General features: G+C 42.3%; 1 protein-coding gene across 2 annotated transcripts in view; it reads right to left on the bottom strand.

Moving 5' to 3' along the window:
* Positions 1–8,384: 8,384 nt before the first annotated feature.
* ELAVL1 (ELAV like RNA binding protein 1) overlaps positions 8,385–15,929 on the bottom strand; it is a 45,442-nt gene continuing 37,897 nt past the window's right edge. For both annotated transcript variants that reach the window (XM_018921736.2, XM_009096822.3), the window contains one exon: positions 8,385–15,112. In XM_018921736.2, coding sequence (XP_018777281.1) covers positions 14,788–15,112 — 325 coding nt within the window. In that variant the 3' untranslated portion in view covers positions 8,385–14,787. The remainder of the gene's footprint in view (positions 15,113–15,929) is intronic.

Raw genomic sequence — 15,929 nt, 5'->3', positions numbered from 1 at the left:
ACAGCTCAATCCAGGCTAATTTCCTCACAATTCTCCTCCTAATGCCAACAAAATGCGAATCCTGACCTTTAGTTGTTGGGTTTTACTGCTCATGTATCAAGTGATTTTTCCCCACAGCATGCAGCATCTACCCAGCTGCTATTCAGAGTTATGAGCTGCTCTTCCCAACCATGCAACCTCTAACCTGAGCACCAACCTGCATTTCCTAGACATGAAGCCCTAAGTAGAAAATAAAACATTCATATGTATCCTTCCAGAGAAGTAATTACCCACTTGCTCACAATTAGTTACCAAAGAAGAACTCTGTTCTAATTCACCCTCTCACTTTTCCAACCAGGTGCAAACCAAACAAACAGGGAAGTGCTCAGGCTCTGGGTTCACTTATGGACCTGAATTCTTTCACCTTTTGAAGACACAGTCATAAAACCTGCCTTTCCCCTCATGATCCAGCAAAGGCAGGAGCCAAGGTAAGTCTCAGCAGTGACACAGCCAAGAAGTAGGGAACAGGAACAACCTGGTGAGTCCTACTGCTCAGGGTGAACACCACGCATCCCCCCAACAGCTCTACTGGGCATTAAATCCCCCAATATTGGCAGATATAGAACAACCAGAGACACAAGAACCCTGCAAATGGGCAGATATGAACAATCAGGACTCCCCTTCCGTTGGCCATCGCACCCTCAAGCACTCAAACACAGCTGAAAAGAAAAAGCACCCACCAGGAACACCCACTGCTGCCAGCACCAACAGCCACATGACTTCACCTGCTCTGAGTCGGGCTGGGGACAAGGACCACCACATCCTGGTGCCCAAAGATGGCCAGGTAACAACACCCTGTTCCATAAGGAAGAACCCAGGGCTGGGCATCTGTACCAGGAGAGCCGTGGCAGTGAGTCCAGGGCAGAGCCAATCCCCTCCTGCGTGCGCAGCTCATGGGGCCACCCCATACACCCCCATACACCATACAGCCCTGATGCTCCTGGCAGCCACACACAGCAGGTAAGCTCTGCCCTCCTCACCAAACCACCCCTCAGCTAGATTTCCCCTGCAACCACCAGGAACACACTGCTTTAACCCAGAATTGCAAAGATTGCTCTGAGGAGGATTTGATTCAGTGACAAGCCCCACAAGTCCTTAGCTAGCTCTGGACAGCAAACAGCCGAGTGCATCCTCACCACAGAGCCAGCACTGACTTCACCTGAGAAACGTGTTGAGCTGGTCAAAGTTGTCAACAGCAGGTTCTGGTGTGCACAATTCATTCTCATCACTGCATCATTACCCTACACAACACACTCACTTCCCTCATCTCCCACCCCCATGAGGAAAATGACCAAATTGCTCAGCTGGTTCCCTGTCACAATAAGCAAGGCAAGATGGCTCAGTTCAGCACAAACATATCACAAGGTCTGGGCATCTCCATCTATTTCCTCATAAGCAAAAAGAGCCCAACAGCAGTGCCACATGCTCCACCTGGGGACATCCAAAAAGCTTCTCTACTTCAGCTTCTTTGGGAGAAAGAATTCACTATTTGCCCTTTCTGAGCCTCCTATGTCACCTGTGTCACCAACTCCTGAACAACAGATGCATCGAGATTTTAAACTTCTCATCAACAGCCTTCCACTGCATTTTCATAAATAAACAAGTGACAATATTGCCAGTAGACTGCCAGATCCTGTCCTGGAAGGATTTCCCTCTCTAGCATTTCCCAGCCAAAGGATACAGACTGGTCGCACACACAGATGTAAATGAACTACCCCAGCAAGAAGCTCTTCTGGAGAGCTTCAGTCCTGTGTCACAAGTTGCTACAAAGCACATGACTGAGCCTACAAGACTCACATGGACTCTCCTACTCCCACAGGCCCTGAACAATTTGCACCCAATACTCCCTGTCACAGCTGTGTCCCACATCCCTGTTACCCATGTTGTAGCTCCTGGCTCCTGAACCTGTCTGTGCACTCTGCATCACGCCCAACCCACGCTCTGGGCCAGAGCATTTACACTCCTTCTGCCTCTCCAAAACCTCTCCTCATACAGCAGAGTGAGAATGGGGAAGTCAGGGAAGAGCTACAGCATCTCTCCACAATTTCCAGCAGAGGATGCCATAGCACATATGTGATACTTCAATATAGGTAAATGCTGAAAATGCATCCCAAAGAGCTGGGAAATATCCCACCAGCTGAAAACCTCCTGCTAACCCTTCCATGCTGCCCTCCTTCTTTAAAGCAACTCTCACCCTAAATTTCCTGTATTTGTAACTACCAAAGTTTATTTAGTGGTATGCAATACCATGTAAAATGCTTTACAAAAGTCCATGTAAATGGGAGTTACTGAATTTCAAAAATCTATTTACTTACTATTCTCAAAGTAACTTACTAAATTAATTCTTCTGTGACAAAATGAATTTGAACATTTTCATTTAGCTCTGTATCTTTAAATTTTGTTATTCAGAATATGAGGCATATGGCTTTAGAGCATTTTTTTGACCATGCCTTGGTGGGATGGAGCCTCCTCAGTTTAGAGCCCTTTGGAAGAAGCTGCCACAGCCTTCATTCCCTATTTCATCACTTTGCAGGGATAAGTGTCCTGTCTATGGAAACACATGGTGCAGCACAGGGATCAGTTTAACAGGGGTGTACCAGCCCATGCTATACACTCCTAATACACATTTGTCTGTGATGTGTGATTTTCCACACGAGACATTGCGAGGAGGGACAAGTTACTGTCCTTCCTGCCTGCTCACGATCACATCTCTCCTGGTCTCTCATGGCCAATACCTTGCAGGTCCTTGCCCCTCCACTGCCCAACCTTCTGTAACGAACATGCCACATTCTCCCTTTGGCTGAACATGGAGCTGCTTCCTTCCCCACTTTACAGCTTACAAATAGCTCATCTCCTTCCTGACCTTTTAGAAGGACTTAGGTTTCTCACCAGTCCTCCACTACTCCATTTACTGTGATTTCATTAGCTTGGATTGGATTTTTGCCAGTGCGGGTTTTTTGGCTTTTGCCAGGTACACGGACTGATGATTGCACCAACAGTTTTGACTAAGAAGTGACTCCAAGGACTGTCCTTCACATCCACAGTCCACACTCTAGTCTAGCTGGCTTTTCAGAATAATTAATTCCTAATGTCTTCATTAACCCCCAGCTGACCCCAAGCACAATCCAGTGCACTTTTTGATAAAAGTGCCACATTACACAGCCTGATCCCAACCCTTTGATTGCCCCCTTAGCATTGCTGGAATGGGGACTATAGGGGAACCAGATCAAAGAGCTGATCCAGGTTTAAAAGAACCACTGGCAAGACTTATCTTTCCTTTAACTAAAGAAATGCCTACCAACAGTTTTATAGCACAAGTAAGATGATGGTGGAGCGCTGGTGTAAGATGCTGGACACTGGAGCGACACCAGCACCTAAAACATATCCAGAGCTCACCTCTGGAGCCCTAGTTACATCTTCAAAGACATTTGATGATAATTATGATTATGGGGTTTTTTTTAGACCTCAATATCTAAAATCTTCTAATATAAAAATATTTATGAAGATGTACCATGTAACATTATTTTAATAACTATTAAGCTTTCACACAGGATGAAAACGCACCCATTGCAAGGAATTCCTCCTCCACCTCCAGTAAGGAGCAGCAGATGGACAGTGCCCAGCTGACATCTCAGTCAGCAGCACAGGTCCCACTGCCTCCCAGGTGTAGGACCAAAGGCCAAAGTATTTCTGAGCAAAATCACTTCATCTTTGTCCACGTTAAGACATCACGCCTCTTTCCCTCCTTTTGTTTGTGCAGCAAATTAAGCAAACCTTCTGTCAGGACCTGATGCTGTTCACCATCCTCCCTGAGCAAAGGGCTGACACAGTTCCTATCAATCAATTCCCTACCCCGTGCTGACCTCAATGCTCCCAACAGGGATCCTTCCTGTTATGTTTCACAAATTACACCAGGCTGCCTTAATCTCACCAATTCAACAAGTCTGTCCTTTTCTTGTTTTATTCCTTCTTGGATACAAGCAGCTCTCATTATTCCCTCACCCAATCCCAGAACCGAAAATTACAAAGAAGCTGAATATCCAATTCCACGGAGTGGACATTAGAGATGTTCTTCTGTAACATCAAGATTTGTCATATGAAAATGGAAAGACTAAAATAAGGGCAAATATTCCATTGCAAACATTCATTCTTCAAGGCCCCAAGCAGTCCAACAGGACATGAGGCTCTCATGTTCCCAGCTGAGTACAGAGCACCGAGATCAGAACAGAAGCACAAAGCTTCTCAACCAGTTTCCATCTTGTTCTGCCTTTGAGCAACACTATGTTGAAGTAAGATAAAAGGCATATCAGGGCAGCCAGAATGTTCCAGAAACTATTACAGTGTTAGAGGCACCACTGCCCAGGAATAAAACACCTGGTGCAAGTCTTTATGAGCTACCTGAGTGACTAAACAAAGCACAGACATCACAATGAGTCAAACCTCAAACCTGAACTTTGTGTTGTTCAGAAAAGCAGCTCTGAACACACTGGAACAAAGCTTTGCCATGTCTTATCTAAAAAAGCACGAGCAGCCCCGATGTCCCTCCAGGAATCCAGTGATGGGGGCAGAGGGGCCTGGCCATGCAGCCCAGGCTGTCATGCCGTGTGCCGTGGCATGCGCAGTTCAGCCACTGCCATCTCTCTAGAACCACAGTCCTCCTTGCAGCTGAACTGTCTTCCTTCCTCCATTCCTGCAGTAAGAAAAGATTAAAACATTAAGACCCATGGAATATAGTAAAAACAGAAAGGGAGAAAATACAGAGTAAAGGTAGCTTTAAACAGAATCACTGATTTCTGAAGTCACTGACTCCCACAGAGTGACAACACTGTATCTCACAGGGAGAAGGGAATGAGAGGTGCTCCCTGAGCAGCAGTGATATGGTACAGTACAAGAACACTGCTGAAAAACACTGAGACACAACATACAGATAGGGCAGTTTTCCAGAGTTAGGAAAATGTGGATGTTAAATTCTCTCTAAGATGGGCATTAATTTTCTTAAACCTCCATAGCTTGCTCCTCACATCACTGTAGAGTTGTGACCAATGCCTTAGAAAGCCTCACATAATCTTGTATTTTCAAAGACATACATCTCTGCGCTGTGCAGGATGTGGGACAGTGCAGATGTGCCATTCCACATGTGCTATATATAGCACATATACAGCAGAGACAGTAACACACCACTGACAGCTATGTGTACCTACTGTAAATGAAAAATTCCAGTGTACACATGTTTTATTACACACAGGTACTACATGTGTGTGTACACACACATACAAATGTATATGCACTCTGCGTCTCTTGAAAGATGAAAAGCAGAAGGAACAAGCTGGGATAGAAAGGTAAAGCAGGATGCATGGTCACAAAAGTGTTTAATCACAAATTCTGCAAGACTGGTTAGACCAAGACCAAACCCCTCTGTGCAAGGACTAAGAAGTACAAGCTACTTACCACAGCTATTCATGGGCTGCAAGACAGCCTTGGACTCCTGCCAGTGCCTCCTCCCATGGGCAGAGCTGGAGCCCATGGCAGGAAGCAGCTCAGCACTGCTGACACTGCCCCAACTCTGCTCCCACGCCAAACCACTCCTGCTCTGCTCTCCTCTATGAGCCTTCTCTTGGGGCAGAATCTGTTCCAACACATTCAAACACTAGGTTTAACAGGTTTGTTAAAGTAGGTCTAACAGCTCTTCTGATCCCTAAGCTGAGAACACAGGAAGCCTCAAACTTACTTTTATTAAACTCAGTTCTTTGTAAGCTCTAGTTTGAGCACATGCTCCTTTGTAAGCATGGAGTTCCAGCCCTGCAGGGAGAAGTCAATTCATTCTGGACAGGTCAACCTTCAGAATATAAACCACTCTTCTGTTATAAACCACTCTTAAAATTCAAATAAAGAAAGTCTGCATTTTAACTGTGCCAAATTTGGTTTAAATTAATTTTGAAGCAATGATGCATTATTTGCTAATGAGATGTTAGTACAAGTTATGTTCTGACAAACTAGGCTCAGAGTCCCATTTTGCTCATCACTGTTTCTATACATAAACACTTAAAAAAAAAAAAAAAAAAGACAACAAAAGGAAGTGTGTCACGGTTGTCACAGTGCAAAGAGTGAAACATTGTGATTTATTCACCTTCATTCAGCTGCTCAAATAACACCCATGTGTTAAACCACTCCCAAATGCTCCACTTCCTCTTTCTGCTGTCAGTACAGATGAAGCAGAGGACAGTTTAGGGAAAAGAAAGGCAGTTTCAAAAATCAGGATTCTAAAGAAGAGGTGGTATTTAGGGCCCCTCTGACACTGAGCTGGGGAAGCACAAGGGAAGGGGAATGAAGGAGGGGGAGAAGGCAGCCAGGCTTTCCTTAAATAGCTGCTCACTGCTACTGCCGGGACAGAATCCGGAGCACGTGTACTGTCAGCATGACCCAGGACACTTCTTACAGTCATAGTCTTCCCTTTTTTTTTTTTAAGGATAGGAAATACAAAGAAAAGGGTTCAGACATATTTCTCTGACATATCAGTTTAACACATTTTTTTCTCCCCCCCCTCCTTCTTTCACTGTTCTGGAAACGAAGGAAGTGAAATTTGGAAGCAGGATACTGTAAGAGCAGAGCAAAGAAGGTGAACTGTCAAAATCCAAGGAGTCTGCCAGGAATCCTGCAAAAACCAAAGTCCCTGTCTGGGTGTTAATGGGCCTATACAAACTTTTTTGGTTTGCTTTTAAAAAAAGAGCCATTTCTGAGGGGCTAGAACTTCAAATGGCCATGTCTGTTATTAAGCTTTTTGGAATTTAATATATTTTTTCCCTCATGAATTTTCATAGAAGAAAAACATGGAAAATACCATAGTGGTCAAAATAAACATGAGTAAAGTGAACCACACGGGATGAACTCTGGTGGGAGCAAAAATGGAGAAGGTGTTCCAGCTCCACGCAAAGGAAAACCCAAGAAAGGTCTAAATCCTGATAAAGCATTCCTGAATACATCAGATGCTGCACATTCAACAATCCACTGATAAAACGGTAGGAACAGAAATTCTCAATTCTACTCTTTACCAATTTAGCTCAACAAATAATTCCATATGGTGAACAGTGCTGAACTGAGAAATTCCCATCACAGAAAATGTAACTGCAAATCTAAAAACTCCTGAGTTGGAAGAGATCCTGAGCTGAGGCAGCACTGCCACACGTTCTGTGACATCATACATAAAACACTATCTATATCTCTTACTTTACATCACTTTTCTCAGTAAGTCTTTAAGAGAAAAATCAGAGGCAATGTGTCAAAGGTACAAATAGCCAGCTCTCAGAGGGATTATTTCTGTGACTAAAGGACAGGAGGCACCTGCTGAAATGCAGCAGGACAGAGTTCAGCTCACCAAAACTAAAAGTTTGTTTTGGTGAAGAAAGGACTAAGACTGGAAGCCAGTCTGGGCAGAGCCAGCAGGGTTATATGTGATCCTTCAGCCAAAAAGACGTGCTCTCTGAAGCATTTCTGGAAAATGCCCCTTACAGAACCTCCCCCAGGCTTTGACCTGGGGTGTCTGTCCTGCCCCAGCCTCACCCAAGGAACCACGGAGCCTGACCTGCACTGATGGTGCCTTCTCACGGAATCACAGCTGTTAGGTTGGAAAAACCCTCTAAGGCAATGAAGCCTAACCACCAAGCTGGCAGCACCACCGTGTTCACCACTGACCCATGACCCCCATCCCACAGCCACGTGGTTCTGGAACACTTCCAGGGATGGCGACTCCCCACTCCCCTGGGCAGCCTGCACCAGGGCCTGACAACTCTGGCACAATCTGCAGAAAATCTTTATCCAATCTAAACCTCCAATGGGCCAACTTTAGGTGTTTCCCCAGAAGCTCCCTGAAGAAGTTCCACACACATTTCTAAATAACAGCAGAGCTGGGCTTTGGGTTTGGTTTAATCAGGAAGAAAAATGTAAGATAAAGACAACAATTTTTTCCCCCTGAAAAATAAAAACGAAACTGAGCCCCTTCTTTTAATTTCATCTTTCTAACAAGGCCACAAGTGACAAAATCTTTAGTGGAGAAACCTTGATTGGCCTATTCCTGAACACAGTTCAGATTCTTCTGAAAACATGTCAAATTCCAAACTGCACAATAATAATCCAATTCCTGCAGGGAAAAAAAGACAAAATATGAACAATTAAGTAAAAGCCTAATTCTACTTTGAAGTACATCACCCTTCAACAGGGCTCAAGTAAAAGCATCCCAAGTATGTTCCAAACAAGTGCTCAACAAAACCAGCCATGAACATGTGGCAAAAGTACAAAAATTCCTTTGCACTATTAACACAGATAATGTCATTGAAGTCTTAACACCAGTGTAAAATATCTATGAGTTGTTTCATTTAATTTTGAAAATCCATATAGAAAACAATGTTCATAACTCCATCCACAGGATTCTACAAAACTGCTGCTTCATCAACAAATCTTTGAACTGTTTCAATATGAAAACTCAATTTTTTCAAACTGCTCAAAAATCATTTCAGAGAATTTCCAAGCACTTGAACTGAAGCACAACCAAAGTATGAACTTGGTACATTTTTGCAGTTATTTCTAAAATAAGTTAATTTACATAAATCATCTCAAAATAACACAATGGGATTCAACTTCATTTTAGACATTTGGAAAGCAGTGTCATACTTTATTTAAATTAAACCCATGTAAAAACAAAGTTTAAATGAAAACGGTACCTGAAAAATAAATTATTTGATATAAAACAAATCAATAACTTAAAAACACACTAAATATACAAAATGTATAACCATATACTGTACAGTATGGAAAGCAATTGCTAAAACCTTCTGTCCCACAAACAGATTAATTTATAAACAAAAGATTACATAAGTTTAAGGAAAGGAAATCAATAAAAAGACTAGAAGTACAGTATTATTCAAATTACTCATCAAATAAAGGTTTATCCCAACTTATGTTTCAAATGTCTCAAGTAATTTTCTTCTCAATGACCAAGTGAAAAAGTTCATCCATACTACTAAAAACTTGCTCAAAAATGTTTAGAAATAAGGAACAACAGTAGGAGAATATTGAGATTCTAAAATGTGAACACAGAAGCAATTTTCCAAGGTTTCAGGTGACAGTTCTACCATTATTACTGTTTTCAAATCATTAGCAACAAAAGACAATTTCAGTGCTGAAAACTCCACTCAACAGAAAAATATTTCTAAACCTTTGTTGCTGTTGGATCAAGTGTGATCTAGAAGAAATCTCCAGAGCTGAATGTCAAACCCACCCATGAGGTGGTGAGTTATGCTTTAGAGATCATAAAAACTTGGACTGGTTTTAAATCAAGCAGGATGAGAAAAATAACACTTTGAGTTTGGTTTTGTTTGACTGCATGAGACTGCTACAAACAGCAAGCACTGAAATGACGCCGTACCTGATCAACCTACGAGCGGCCGCTCAGAAATGACAGGTGATTTTCAATCCACTGGTTGTCATGGAGGCACCGCCTCTTCCAAGCGAGAGGGAGGGAACTGAGACCCTATTATGAACCCCACATTTTTTCATTTTTTATATTATAAGGAGAAACCCAGTAATAATAAATACAATAATCAGAGAAAATAACCACTGGCCTCTTGAGCTCTGGATTTACCCATTCTACTGTGCTGAGCAGCCAACCTTGAGAAGTGCAGAGCTACATTAGAGGAACTTGCCAAAGGCACAAAAAGACTCTCCTGCTTCCAGATACAGATTAAAATACCTCAGGTGACAAATTCATCTCTTGGAAAATAAAAACAAAATGAGAAAAAGACAAAACACAAGTGCAGCTCCTCTCAGAGAGCTCAAGGGGTCGGTGTTTCTTTATGCTAAAGGTGGATTTGGTCCCTTCCCTCTAAAGCTATTTGTAGAAGCCTAAATGTAGAAATGTAACAATAAGGTGCTTCATCAACAGACTTATAAAGGACACATTTCTTCATTATGGAAATAAAAAATATGGTGACCTTCTGATAGAGGCAGCCTCCAGACAAACTGCTCCATGTTTATTTGATTGAACCAGGCTACCAGCAGCTCACAAGAGCTGTGTGCTAAAAACCTCCCACAAACTCTAACCTTCTGCAGGCAGAGCTATCAGAGGAGCTACTTTGAATAAACAGTTTATCATATGACCTGTATATTGATTTAGATAAGTAAACATGGGGACATTCTCCAAGTTTGTTTTTTTAAAGCATATATCCAAAAAGGAACTTAAGTTATTGCCATTTAAAATGCACTGAAAAAAAAAAAATCTCTCCTGAAATATTTGAAGAATTTCTACTTTATTGACCTTACCCAGAACATTAAAGCAACATAGAAATTTAACAAATGTTGAAGGACCTTAAGGACTATTCATTTTCCAAACTCAGCCTTAAAATAATGGATCACCTTTATAGTTAGTTCATCATTTTGGTTTTGACTGCTGGATATTCTTTCTATAAATGATACCAAGTGTTTTTAAAAACTTTTTTTAAAAAAGATTTGTAACTGCTTTGTATAAATAACATTACTGCAATGTTCAATTCCCCTATAAAAATAGGTGTCCTCTCCATGCAAACACCCTTTGGTCATCTGGACAAGGGCAAGTGACCACACACTGACCAAGCAGCATTCACTGCGGTGACAATTTATCCTGCTCCAGTGACTTGTCTCTGGATTTTCCATGGTTTTCATACTCACATGATACAGATGTACAAAAAACATATCCAAGCAAATGGAAGAAAAAGCTGTGTGGCCACACACACCACTGTGGTGATGTGACTTCTCCCCTCACCCTAAGAGCTGGATCCCGAAGCCTTTCCCAGTCCCAGAGCTAGAACAGATGCAGGGGCTGGCAGAGGAAGGCTCAGGAGGCAACAGTAACTCCATTGGCCAATCTCTGACAGGAGAGTGGAGCAGCTCAGGTAAACAAAATTTTATGATAATTCAGCTTGAAGAATAAAATAAAATAAATCCAACACTTCAGTGCACAGACACCATCTAACAGAGAATCACTGAGAACTGAACACACTGAGCTGCTCCAGTTCTGCTCACGTCTGGATTTCTGGTGTTGCCATCCCCTCACCTGAAGGATCTGCATGTGCCTTTGCCAGCTCACACCAAGCACATACAGAGTTCCTCTTCCATATTTATGTGGGATTTCCCTATCTGCTAATGGTTAATGGGAGGTTCACAGGTGATGACGCTCATGGCCAGCGTTCTGCACAGGGTGAATTCCATTCATGTGGACATGTGAGAAGCAAATGCAGTGACTCCCCTCAGCATCTATACATGAAACCCTGAGACAGCAGCACGAACAACTGTGTTTTCAGCAGAAATTACACCTGGTCCTTCAGAACCTACACCAGGGGCTGTCCCAAGAGACTCTTAACCTACTCTAAAGGACCCCAAAACACTCCCATCTCAGCTGTTGCTGTAGCACATCTCACAGTACAGACCAAAAAATTCAGTCTCCAGAATCTGACTATCACATCCTAGTCCACCAATGAAGACTTTCCAGAACTCTCTACCTCAATGAGACCACTGAATCTCATGAGCAATGTGAGACCTCTGCTTTGACACAGCCTTTGGTTCTACAAAGATCCTGTAAGTGCTTACTGATAGAAACATCACCTGACAGAAACACCTGGCTTCCATCAAATGGATGGATGAAAAAGCAGAGCACTCTTTCAAAATTAAGAGGCCAAAAACTCTCTTGAAACAGGTCTCTTCTAGAGAGAGCTTCAAAGCAGTGTGAAGAGGAAACCAGTTGCTCCTACCTTTTGGGCAGAAAAACTCCTGGTAGATGTCTTGTTAGAATTTAGTTTCCACCCCCAGAAGCTTCCTTTTGGTCTTTACTAGTTGGATGCCCAAGCATTTTGGTTTAGGACCAAAAGCATTAAGAATACATACACAATATTTTCTGGACTTCAGCTATTTATGCCAAGATTTTATTGACTGTTAGAATAGCACAGATCACATACTACTTCTGGTATTAGCTCTGGATATTAGCCGGAGTTTTTCCCCTTTTTCTGACTCAAGCAGCAGTGCTTGGCTCATACCAATTGCCTGAAAGTTATTATCAGAGCAACTATCAAAGAAAGCTGGAATCAGACCTTTCCTGAAAGAGATTGTTTTAGTAGCAGTACAAAACCATATCCTGCACTTCCTTCTTACTTAGCAAAGAATGAGAGATGGAAAAATAGGGAAGCAGTGGAAAAATAAAGGAACAGCGATGCCAGAAAGCATTCAAGAGAAGGGGGTTTTACAAAAGTGGCAGCACGGCAAATGTGCTGCTGCCATGGCCAGTGTGTTTGGAACCAGTACTGATAGAGTCATGTTTAGGGGTCACTCGCTGGAAGTCTGAATGATTGCTAAATATTGTGATAAACCAGCAACTCCCATTTCAGTTTAGCAGCAAATTTATCTTAAATGGAATAAAGCAAGAGAAAATGACAGGAACTGGGAATGACTACAGCCCACTCCTGTGGAACAGGACAGTGCAGGGTTCAACAATGATGGGACATGTAAGAGAACTTCTCTGTACTACACAGCTTTAACTTGGGAGGACGCCCAGAACGCTTCCCAAGCTCTCCTCGTAAGCAGAAAGGAAATAACCATAGACGTGATAAATGGGTGGTGATGAACTGGTGGAAGGAAACCCCTGACAGCCAAGAGCAGCTTTGGGGGGTGGGAGTGGCATGGCTGCCATGTCACAGTCCCTGTTCCACCGAGCACTGAGCATCTCAAGAGATGGGCAGGGAACAGATTGGCAGGAGAGGCAAGGTTGGAGGCTTTAACAGGCAAAATCCCACCAGAATTCACTGCACACAAGCTCAAACTCAGCAGGCAGCTGCTCACTGGGCCAAGGCCTATCTGTACTGTTTAGATATGTCCTGGGCAGGTCCAGGAATATCAGCAGTTCCCACAGGTCCTCCCTGGAACTGGGCACCAGCTCAGCCACATGTGGAGGCTGAGGGAGCACTCAGGCTGTGCAGATCACATGGCAGGGAGAGGACAAGGAGAGGACAAATGGTGGCAAGCACAAGGCAAGGTCAGCTGGGGATGAGACGAGCAGGCAGCATGGACTGGCCTCTCGAGTTTGGAAATGAATTCTGGGGCTGGTAGAGAGTCAGGCAAAACAAGGAGACACTGCATTAAACTGCCACAGACCTCATTTCCACACCGGCCCTACCTACATAAACACCAGAGCCAAGTCTCTAGTTGTGCAAAGCAGCTCACACACCTGTACAGGCATGGTCAGCCTTCCCAGTTTCCTACCCAAGCACACCTGAGGGTTCCATCAGTCTGTGACACTCATTTCTATGTGATAGATTTATTGTGGTGCTTGTTTCAAAACTCTTTTCTTCTACTCATCTGTCAAAGCGGTAAATTAAAATTCTCTTAAAGCAGAGCTATAGATCCTTAAACAGCACTCTGAAAGCTGGACACTTTGTGCAATACTTAGCAAAAAAAAGAACAGAAAATAAAAAACAAAACAAAATTTGAGCAAAACAAAATCAAATTTAATGTTCTTAAATGCAAAAGTAAAAACAAACAAAAAACACAAAAAAGCAAAAGAAAATTAACAGAAACAGAACAACTCAAAGTTTCAAGGCAGTCTGCAGAAAACCTGGGGGATTAATCTTTAAATCTACAAATCAAAGGGGTTTTTTGGTTAATATCTAACTTGCAAGTTGTAAGTACTTTTCTGCTGAGTGTTCAGTAAGTAAAGCTAGTTGTCAAAACAAAATCCTATTAAAATAAAAAAACTAGCACTCATTAGAAGGGATGCGAGAAATACAATGCTCAAATGTTTATAACTGGTTTTTCTTTACAAAATAGAACTGCCAAAGGAATTCCAACTACAATGATCTTGGAAAATGAGTAAGTATCTTGCTGCATTATAATGTACCAGTAAGTAGTGCACCATGCATTAAATATTTGGACAGAAGAGATTCAGTCTGATAAAGTAGCAACATATATTCACACTCGCTTTTTGGAGTTTCATTTTGACTCTGAAATCTTCCTGGAGTTTCTTTGAAACTCTTTGGTCCATTCCTCTCAAAGGGGTTTTAAAAGTCATGTTTCTAAAACCTGTGAATTGGACAGCTTGGCCACTGCTCAGTGTGCAACTTACCTCCTCAATGGTGTTAAAGTTAGGCTGGCATGCTACTACTTACAAGACCTTGACTTTAAAAAGCCTCATCCTCAACTAGACACAGAGTAATGAATATTAATTTATCAAACAATTTACTGTCAACTAAAACATTAGTATTTCTCAACTTTTCTTCCATACTACTGAAACTGAGGGGGAACAAAAGGACAGGGGGAAGGGTAGGAAGAACAACATAAAACCAAAGAAAAATCAATGAATTCAGCCTGATATTTTTCAGAAAATTCCAGTTTTTGCAGACAACATTCAATGAAACAAATGTTAGTCTCATAAGTGAAAGCATGCTTCAATTTTACCACCATCCAGAGGGTCTAGTTAATGCAATCTACTTAAGATTTCAGGGGATTTTTAACATGTTTTAAATGAAATAACTTAAAGGAACTTAAAATTGGTCTAACATTGTGGGATTTCAAACATTTGAACATGTCAGTTGCATCCCAGAATATAAAACCTTTTCACTTCTCATTTAGACTAAGACAAACACTTGTGAAAATTGGCGCAAAATGAGTTTTACACTAACAAAAATGTCTCAACTTCTGTCACTCCATTATCTATTCCATACAAAAAGCACGAGCAAGTTATTTGTGGGACTTGTTGGTTTTGAAGGAAACCTGTAAGATTTTGTCCCCCAGGCGGTAGCCATTAAGACTTGCTATGGCCATTGCAGCTTCTTCATAGTTTGTCATGGTCACAAAACCAAAACCTTTGCACTTGTTGGTGTTGAAATCTCGAATAACTTTCACATTGGTAACCGCACCAAAGGGGCCAAACATCTGCCAGAGGATTCCCTCATCAGCATCTTGACCAAGGTTGTAGATGAAGATACACCAGCCAGAAGATGCGTTTCCTGGAACATTTACACCAGAAAGCCCACTCATGTGATCTACACCCATAGGAGAGAACCTAGCAAATAAAAAGCACAATATTTCATGTTCAATTAAGCAAATGAACTTGAATGGGAAGCAACTGAGAATGAATATTTTATACATGGCACATCAAAACCGCCACATAAATATTTCCCCATTCAAATTGACAATCAAATTGACAGCTGCCAGAAAAAAAAAGTTAAGTATTCCCACTGCTTTATTAACAGGGAACTATCCTTAGAAATAGGCAAGGAACAGGCGAGGCAAGATTACATGACCACCTTCCCAGGGGACTTGGATGGATGCCTGAACTCAGCCAGGCCGCTCTGAGAGTCCAGGGCATTGCTGCAGAACTGCTTGAGTTTGGGGGCACAGGCAGCACCTCCCCAGAGGCCCCAGACACCCCCAGGCATCTCCCACTTATTTCACAGAAGGAGATTTTCTTTCACCCCATGCTTCTTTTCTTGCCTCTAAAAGAACATGTTGGGAAACTCTAAGTCAAAGAGTTTCTTTGGGTTTGCTGGGGCAGGGGATGAGTGTACTGGGTTCTTAGGAGTAGAGATTGTATGTATTAATTTCTTCTTCTGTGAAGCACTACAAAACCTACTCCCTTTCCACCCAAAGGCAGCAGGTGCAGGCAAACACTCACAACATGAGCAGGCTCAGTGCAGTTTTATTATTCCAGTGTGTATGGATGATTTTAATAATTTTTCCAGGAAAACTCAGATCTGACTTTATTGATCTGGATTTTTAAAGTAACCTACCCATTCTTCCTGAATCCTGCCTCCTTCACAATACCTCAGCAGGATTCACGCATAACAAAGAGCAAAAAAATCTTCTCCTTTTTATGTCTT

The sequence above is a fragment of the Serinus canaria genome, chromosome 28, assembly GCF_022539315.1.
Source record: "Serinus canaria isolate serCan28SL12 chromosome 28, serCan2020, whole genome shotgun sequence".
Lineage (NCBI taxonomy): Eukaryota > Metazoa > Chordata > Aves > Passeriformes > Fringillidae > Serinus > Serinus canaria.
This window is presented reverse-complemented; position numbering and strand designations above follow the sequence as displayed.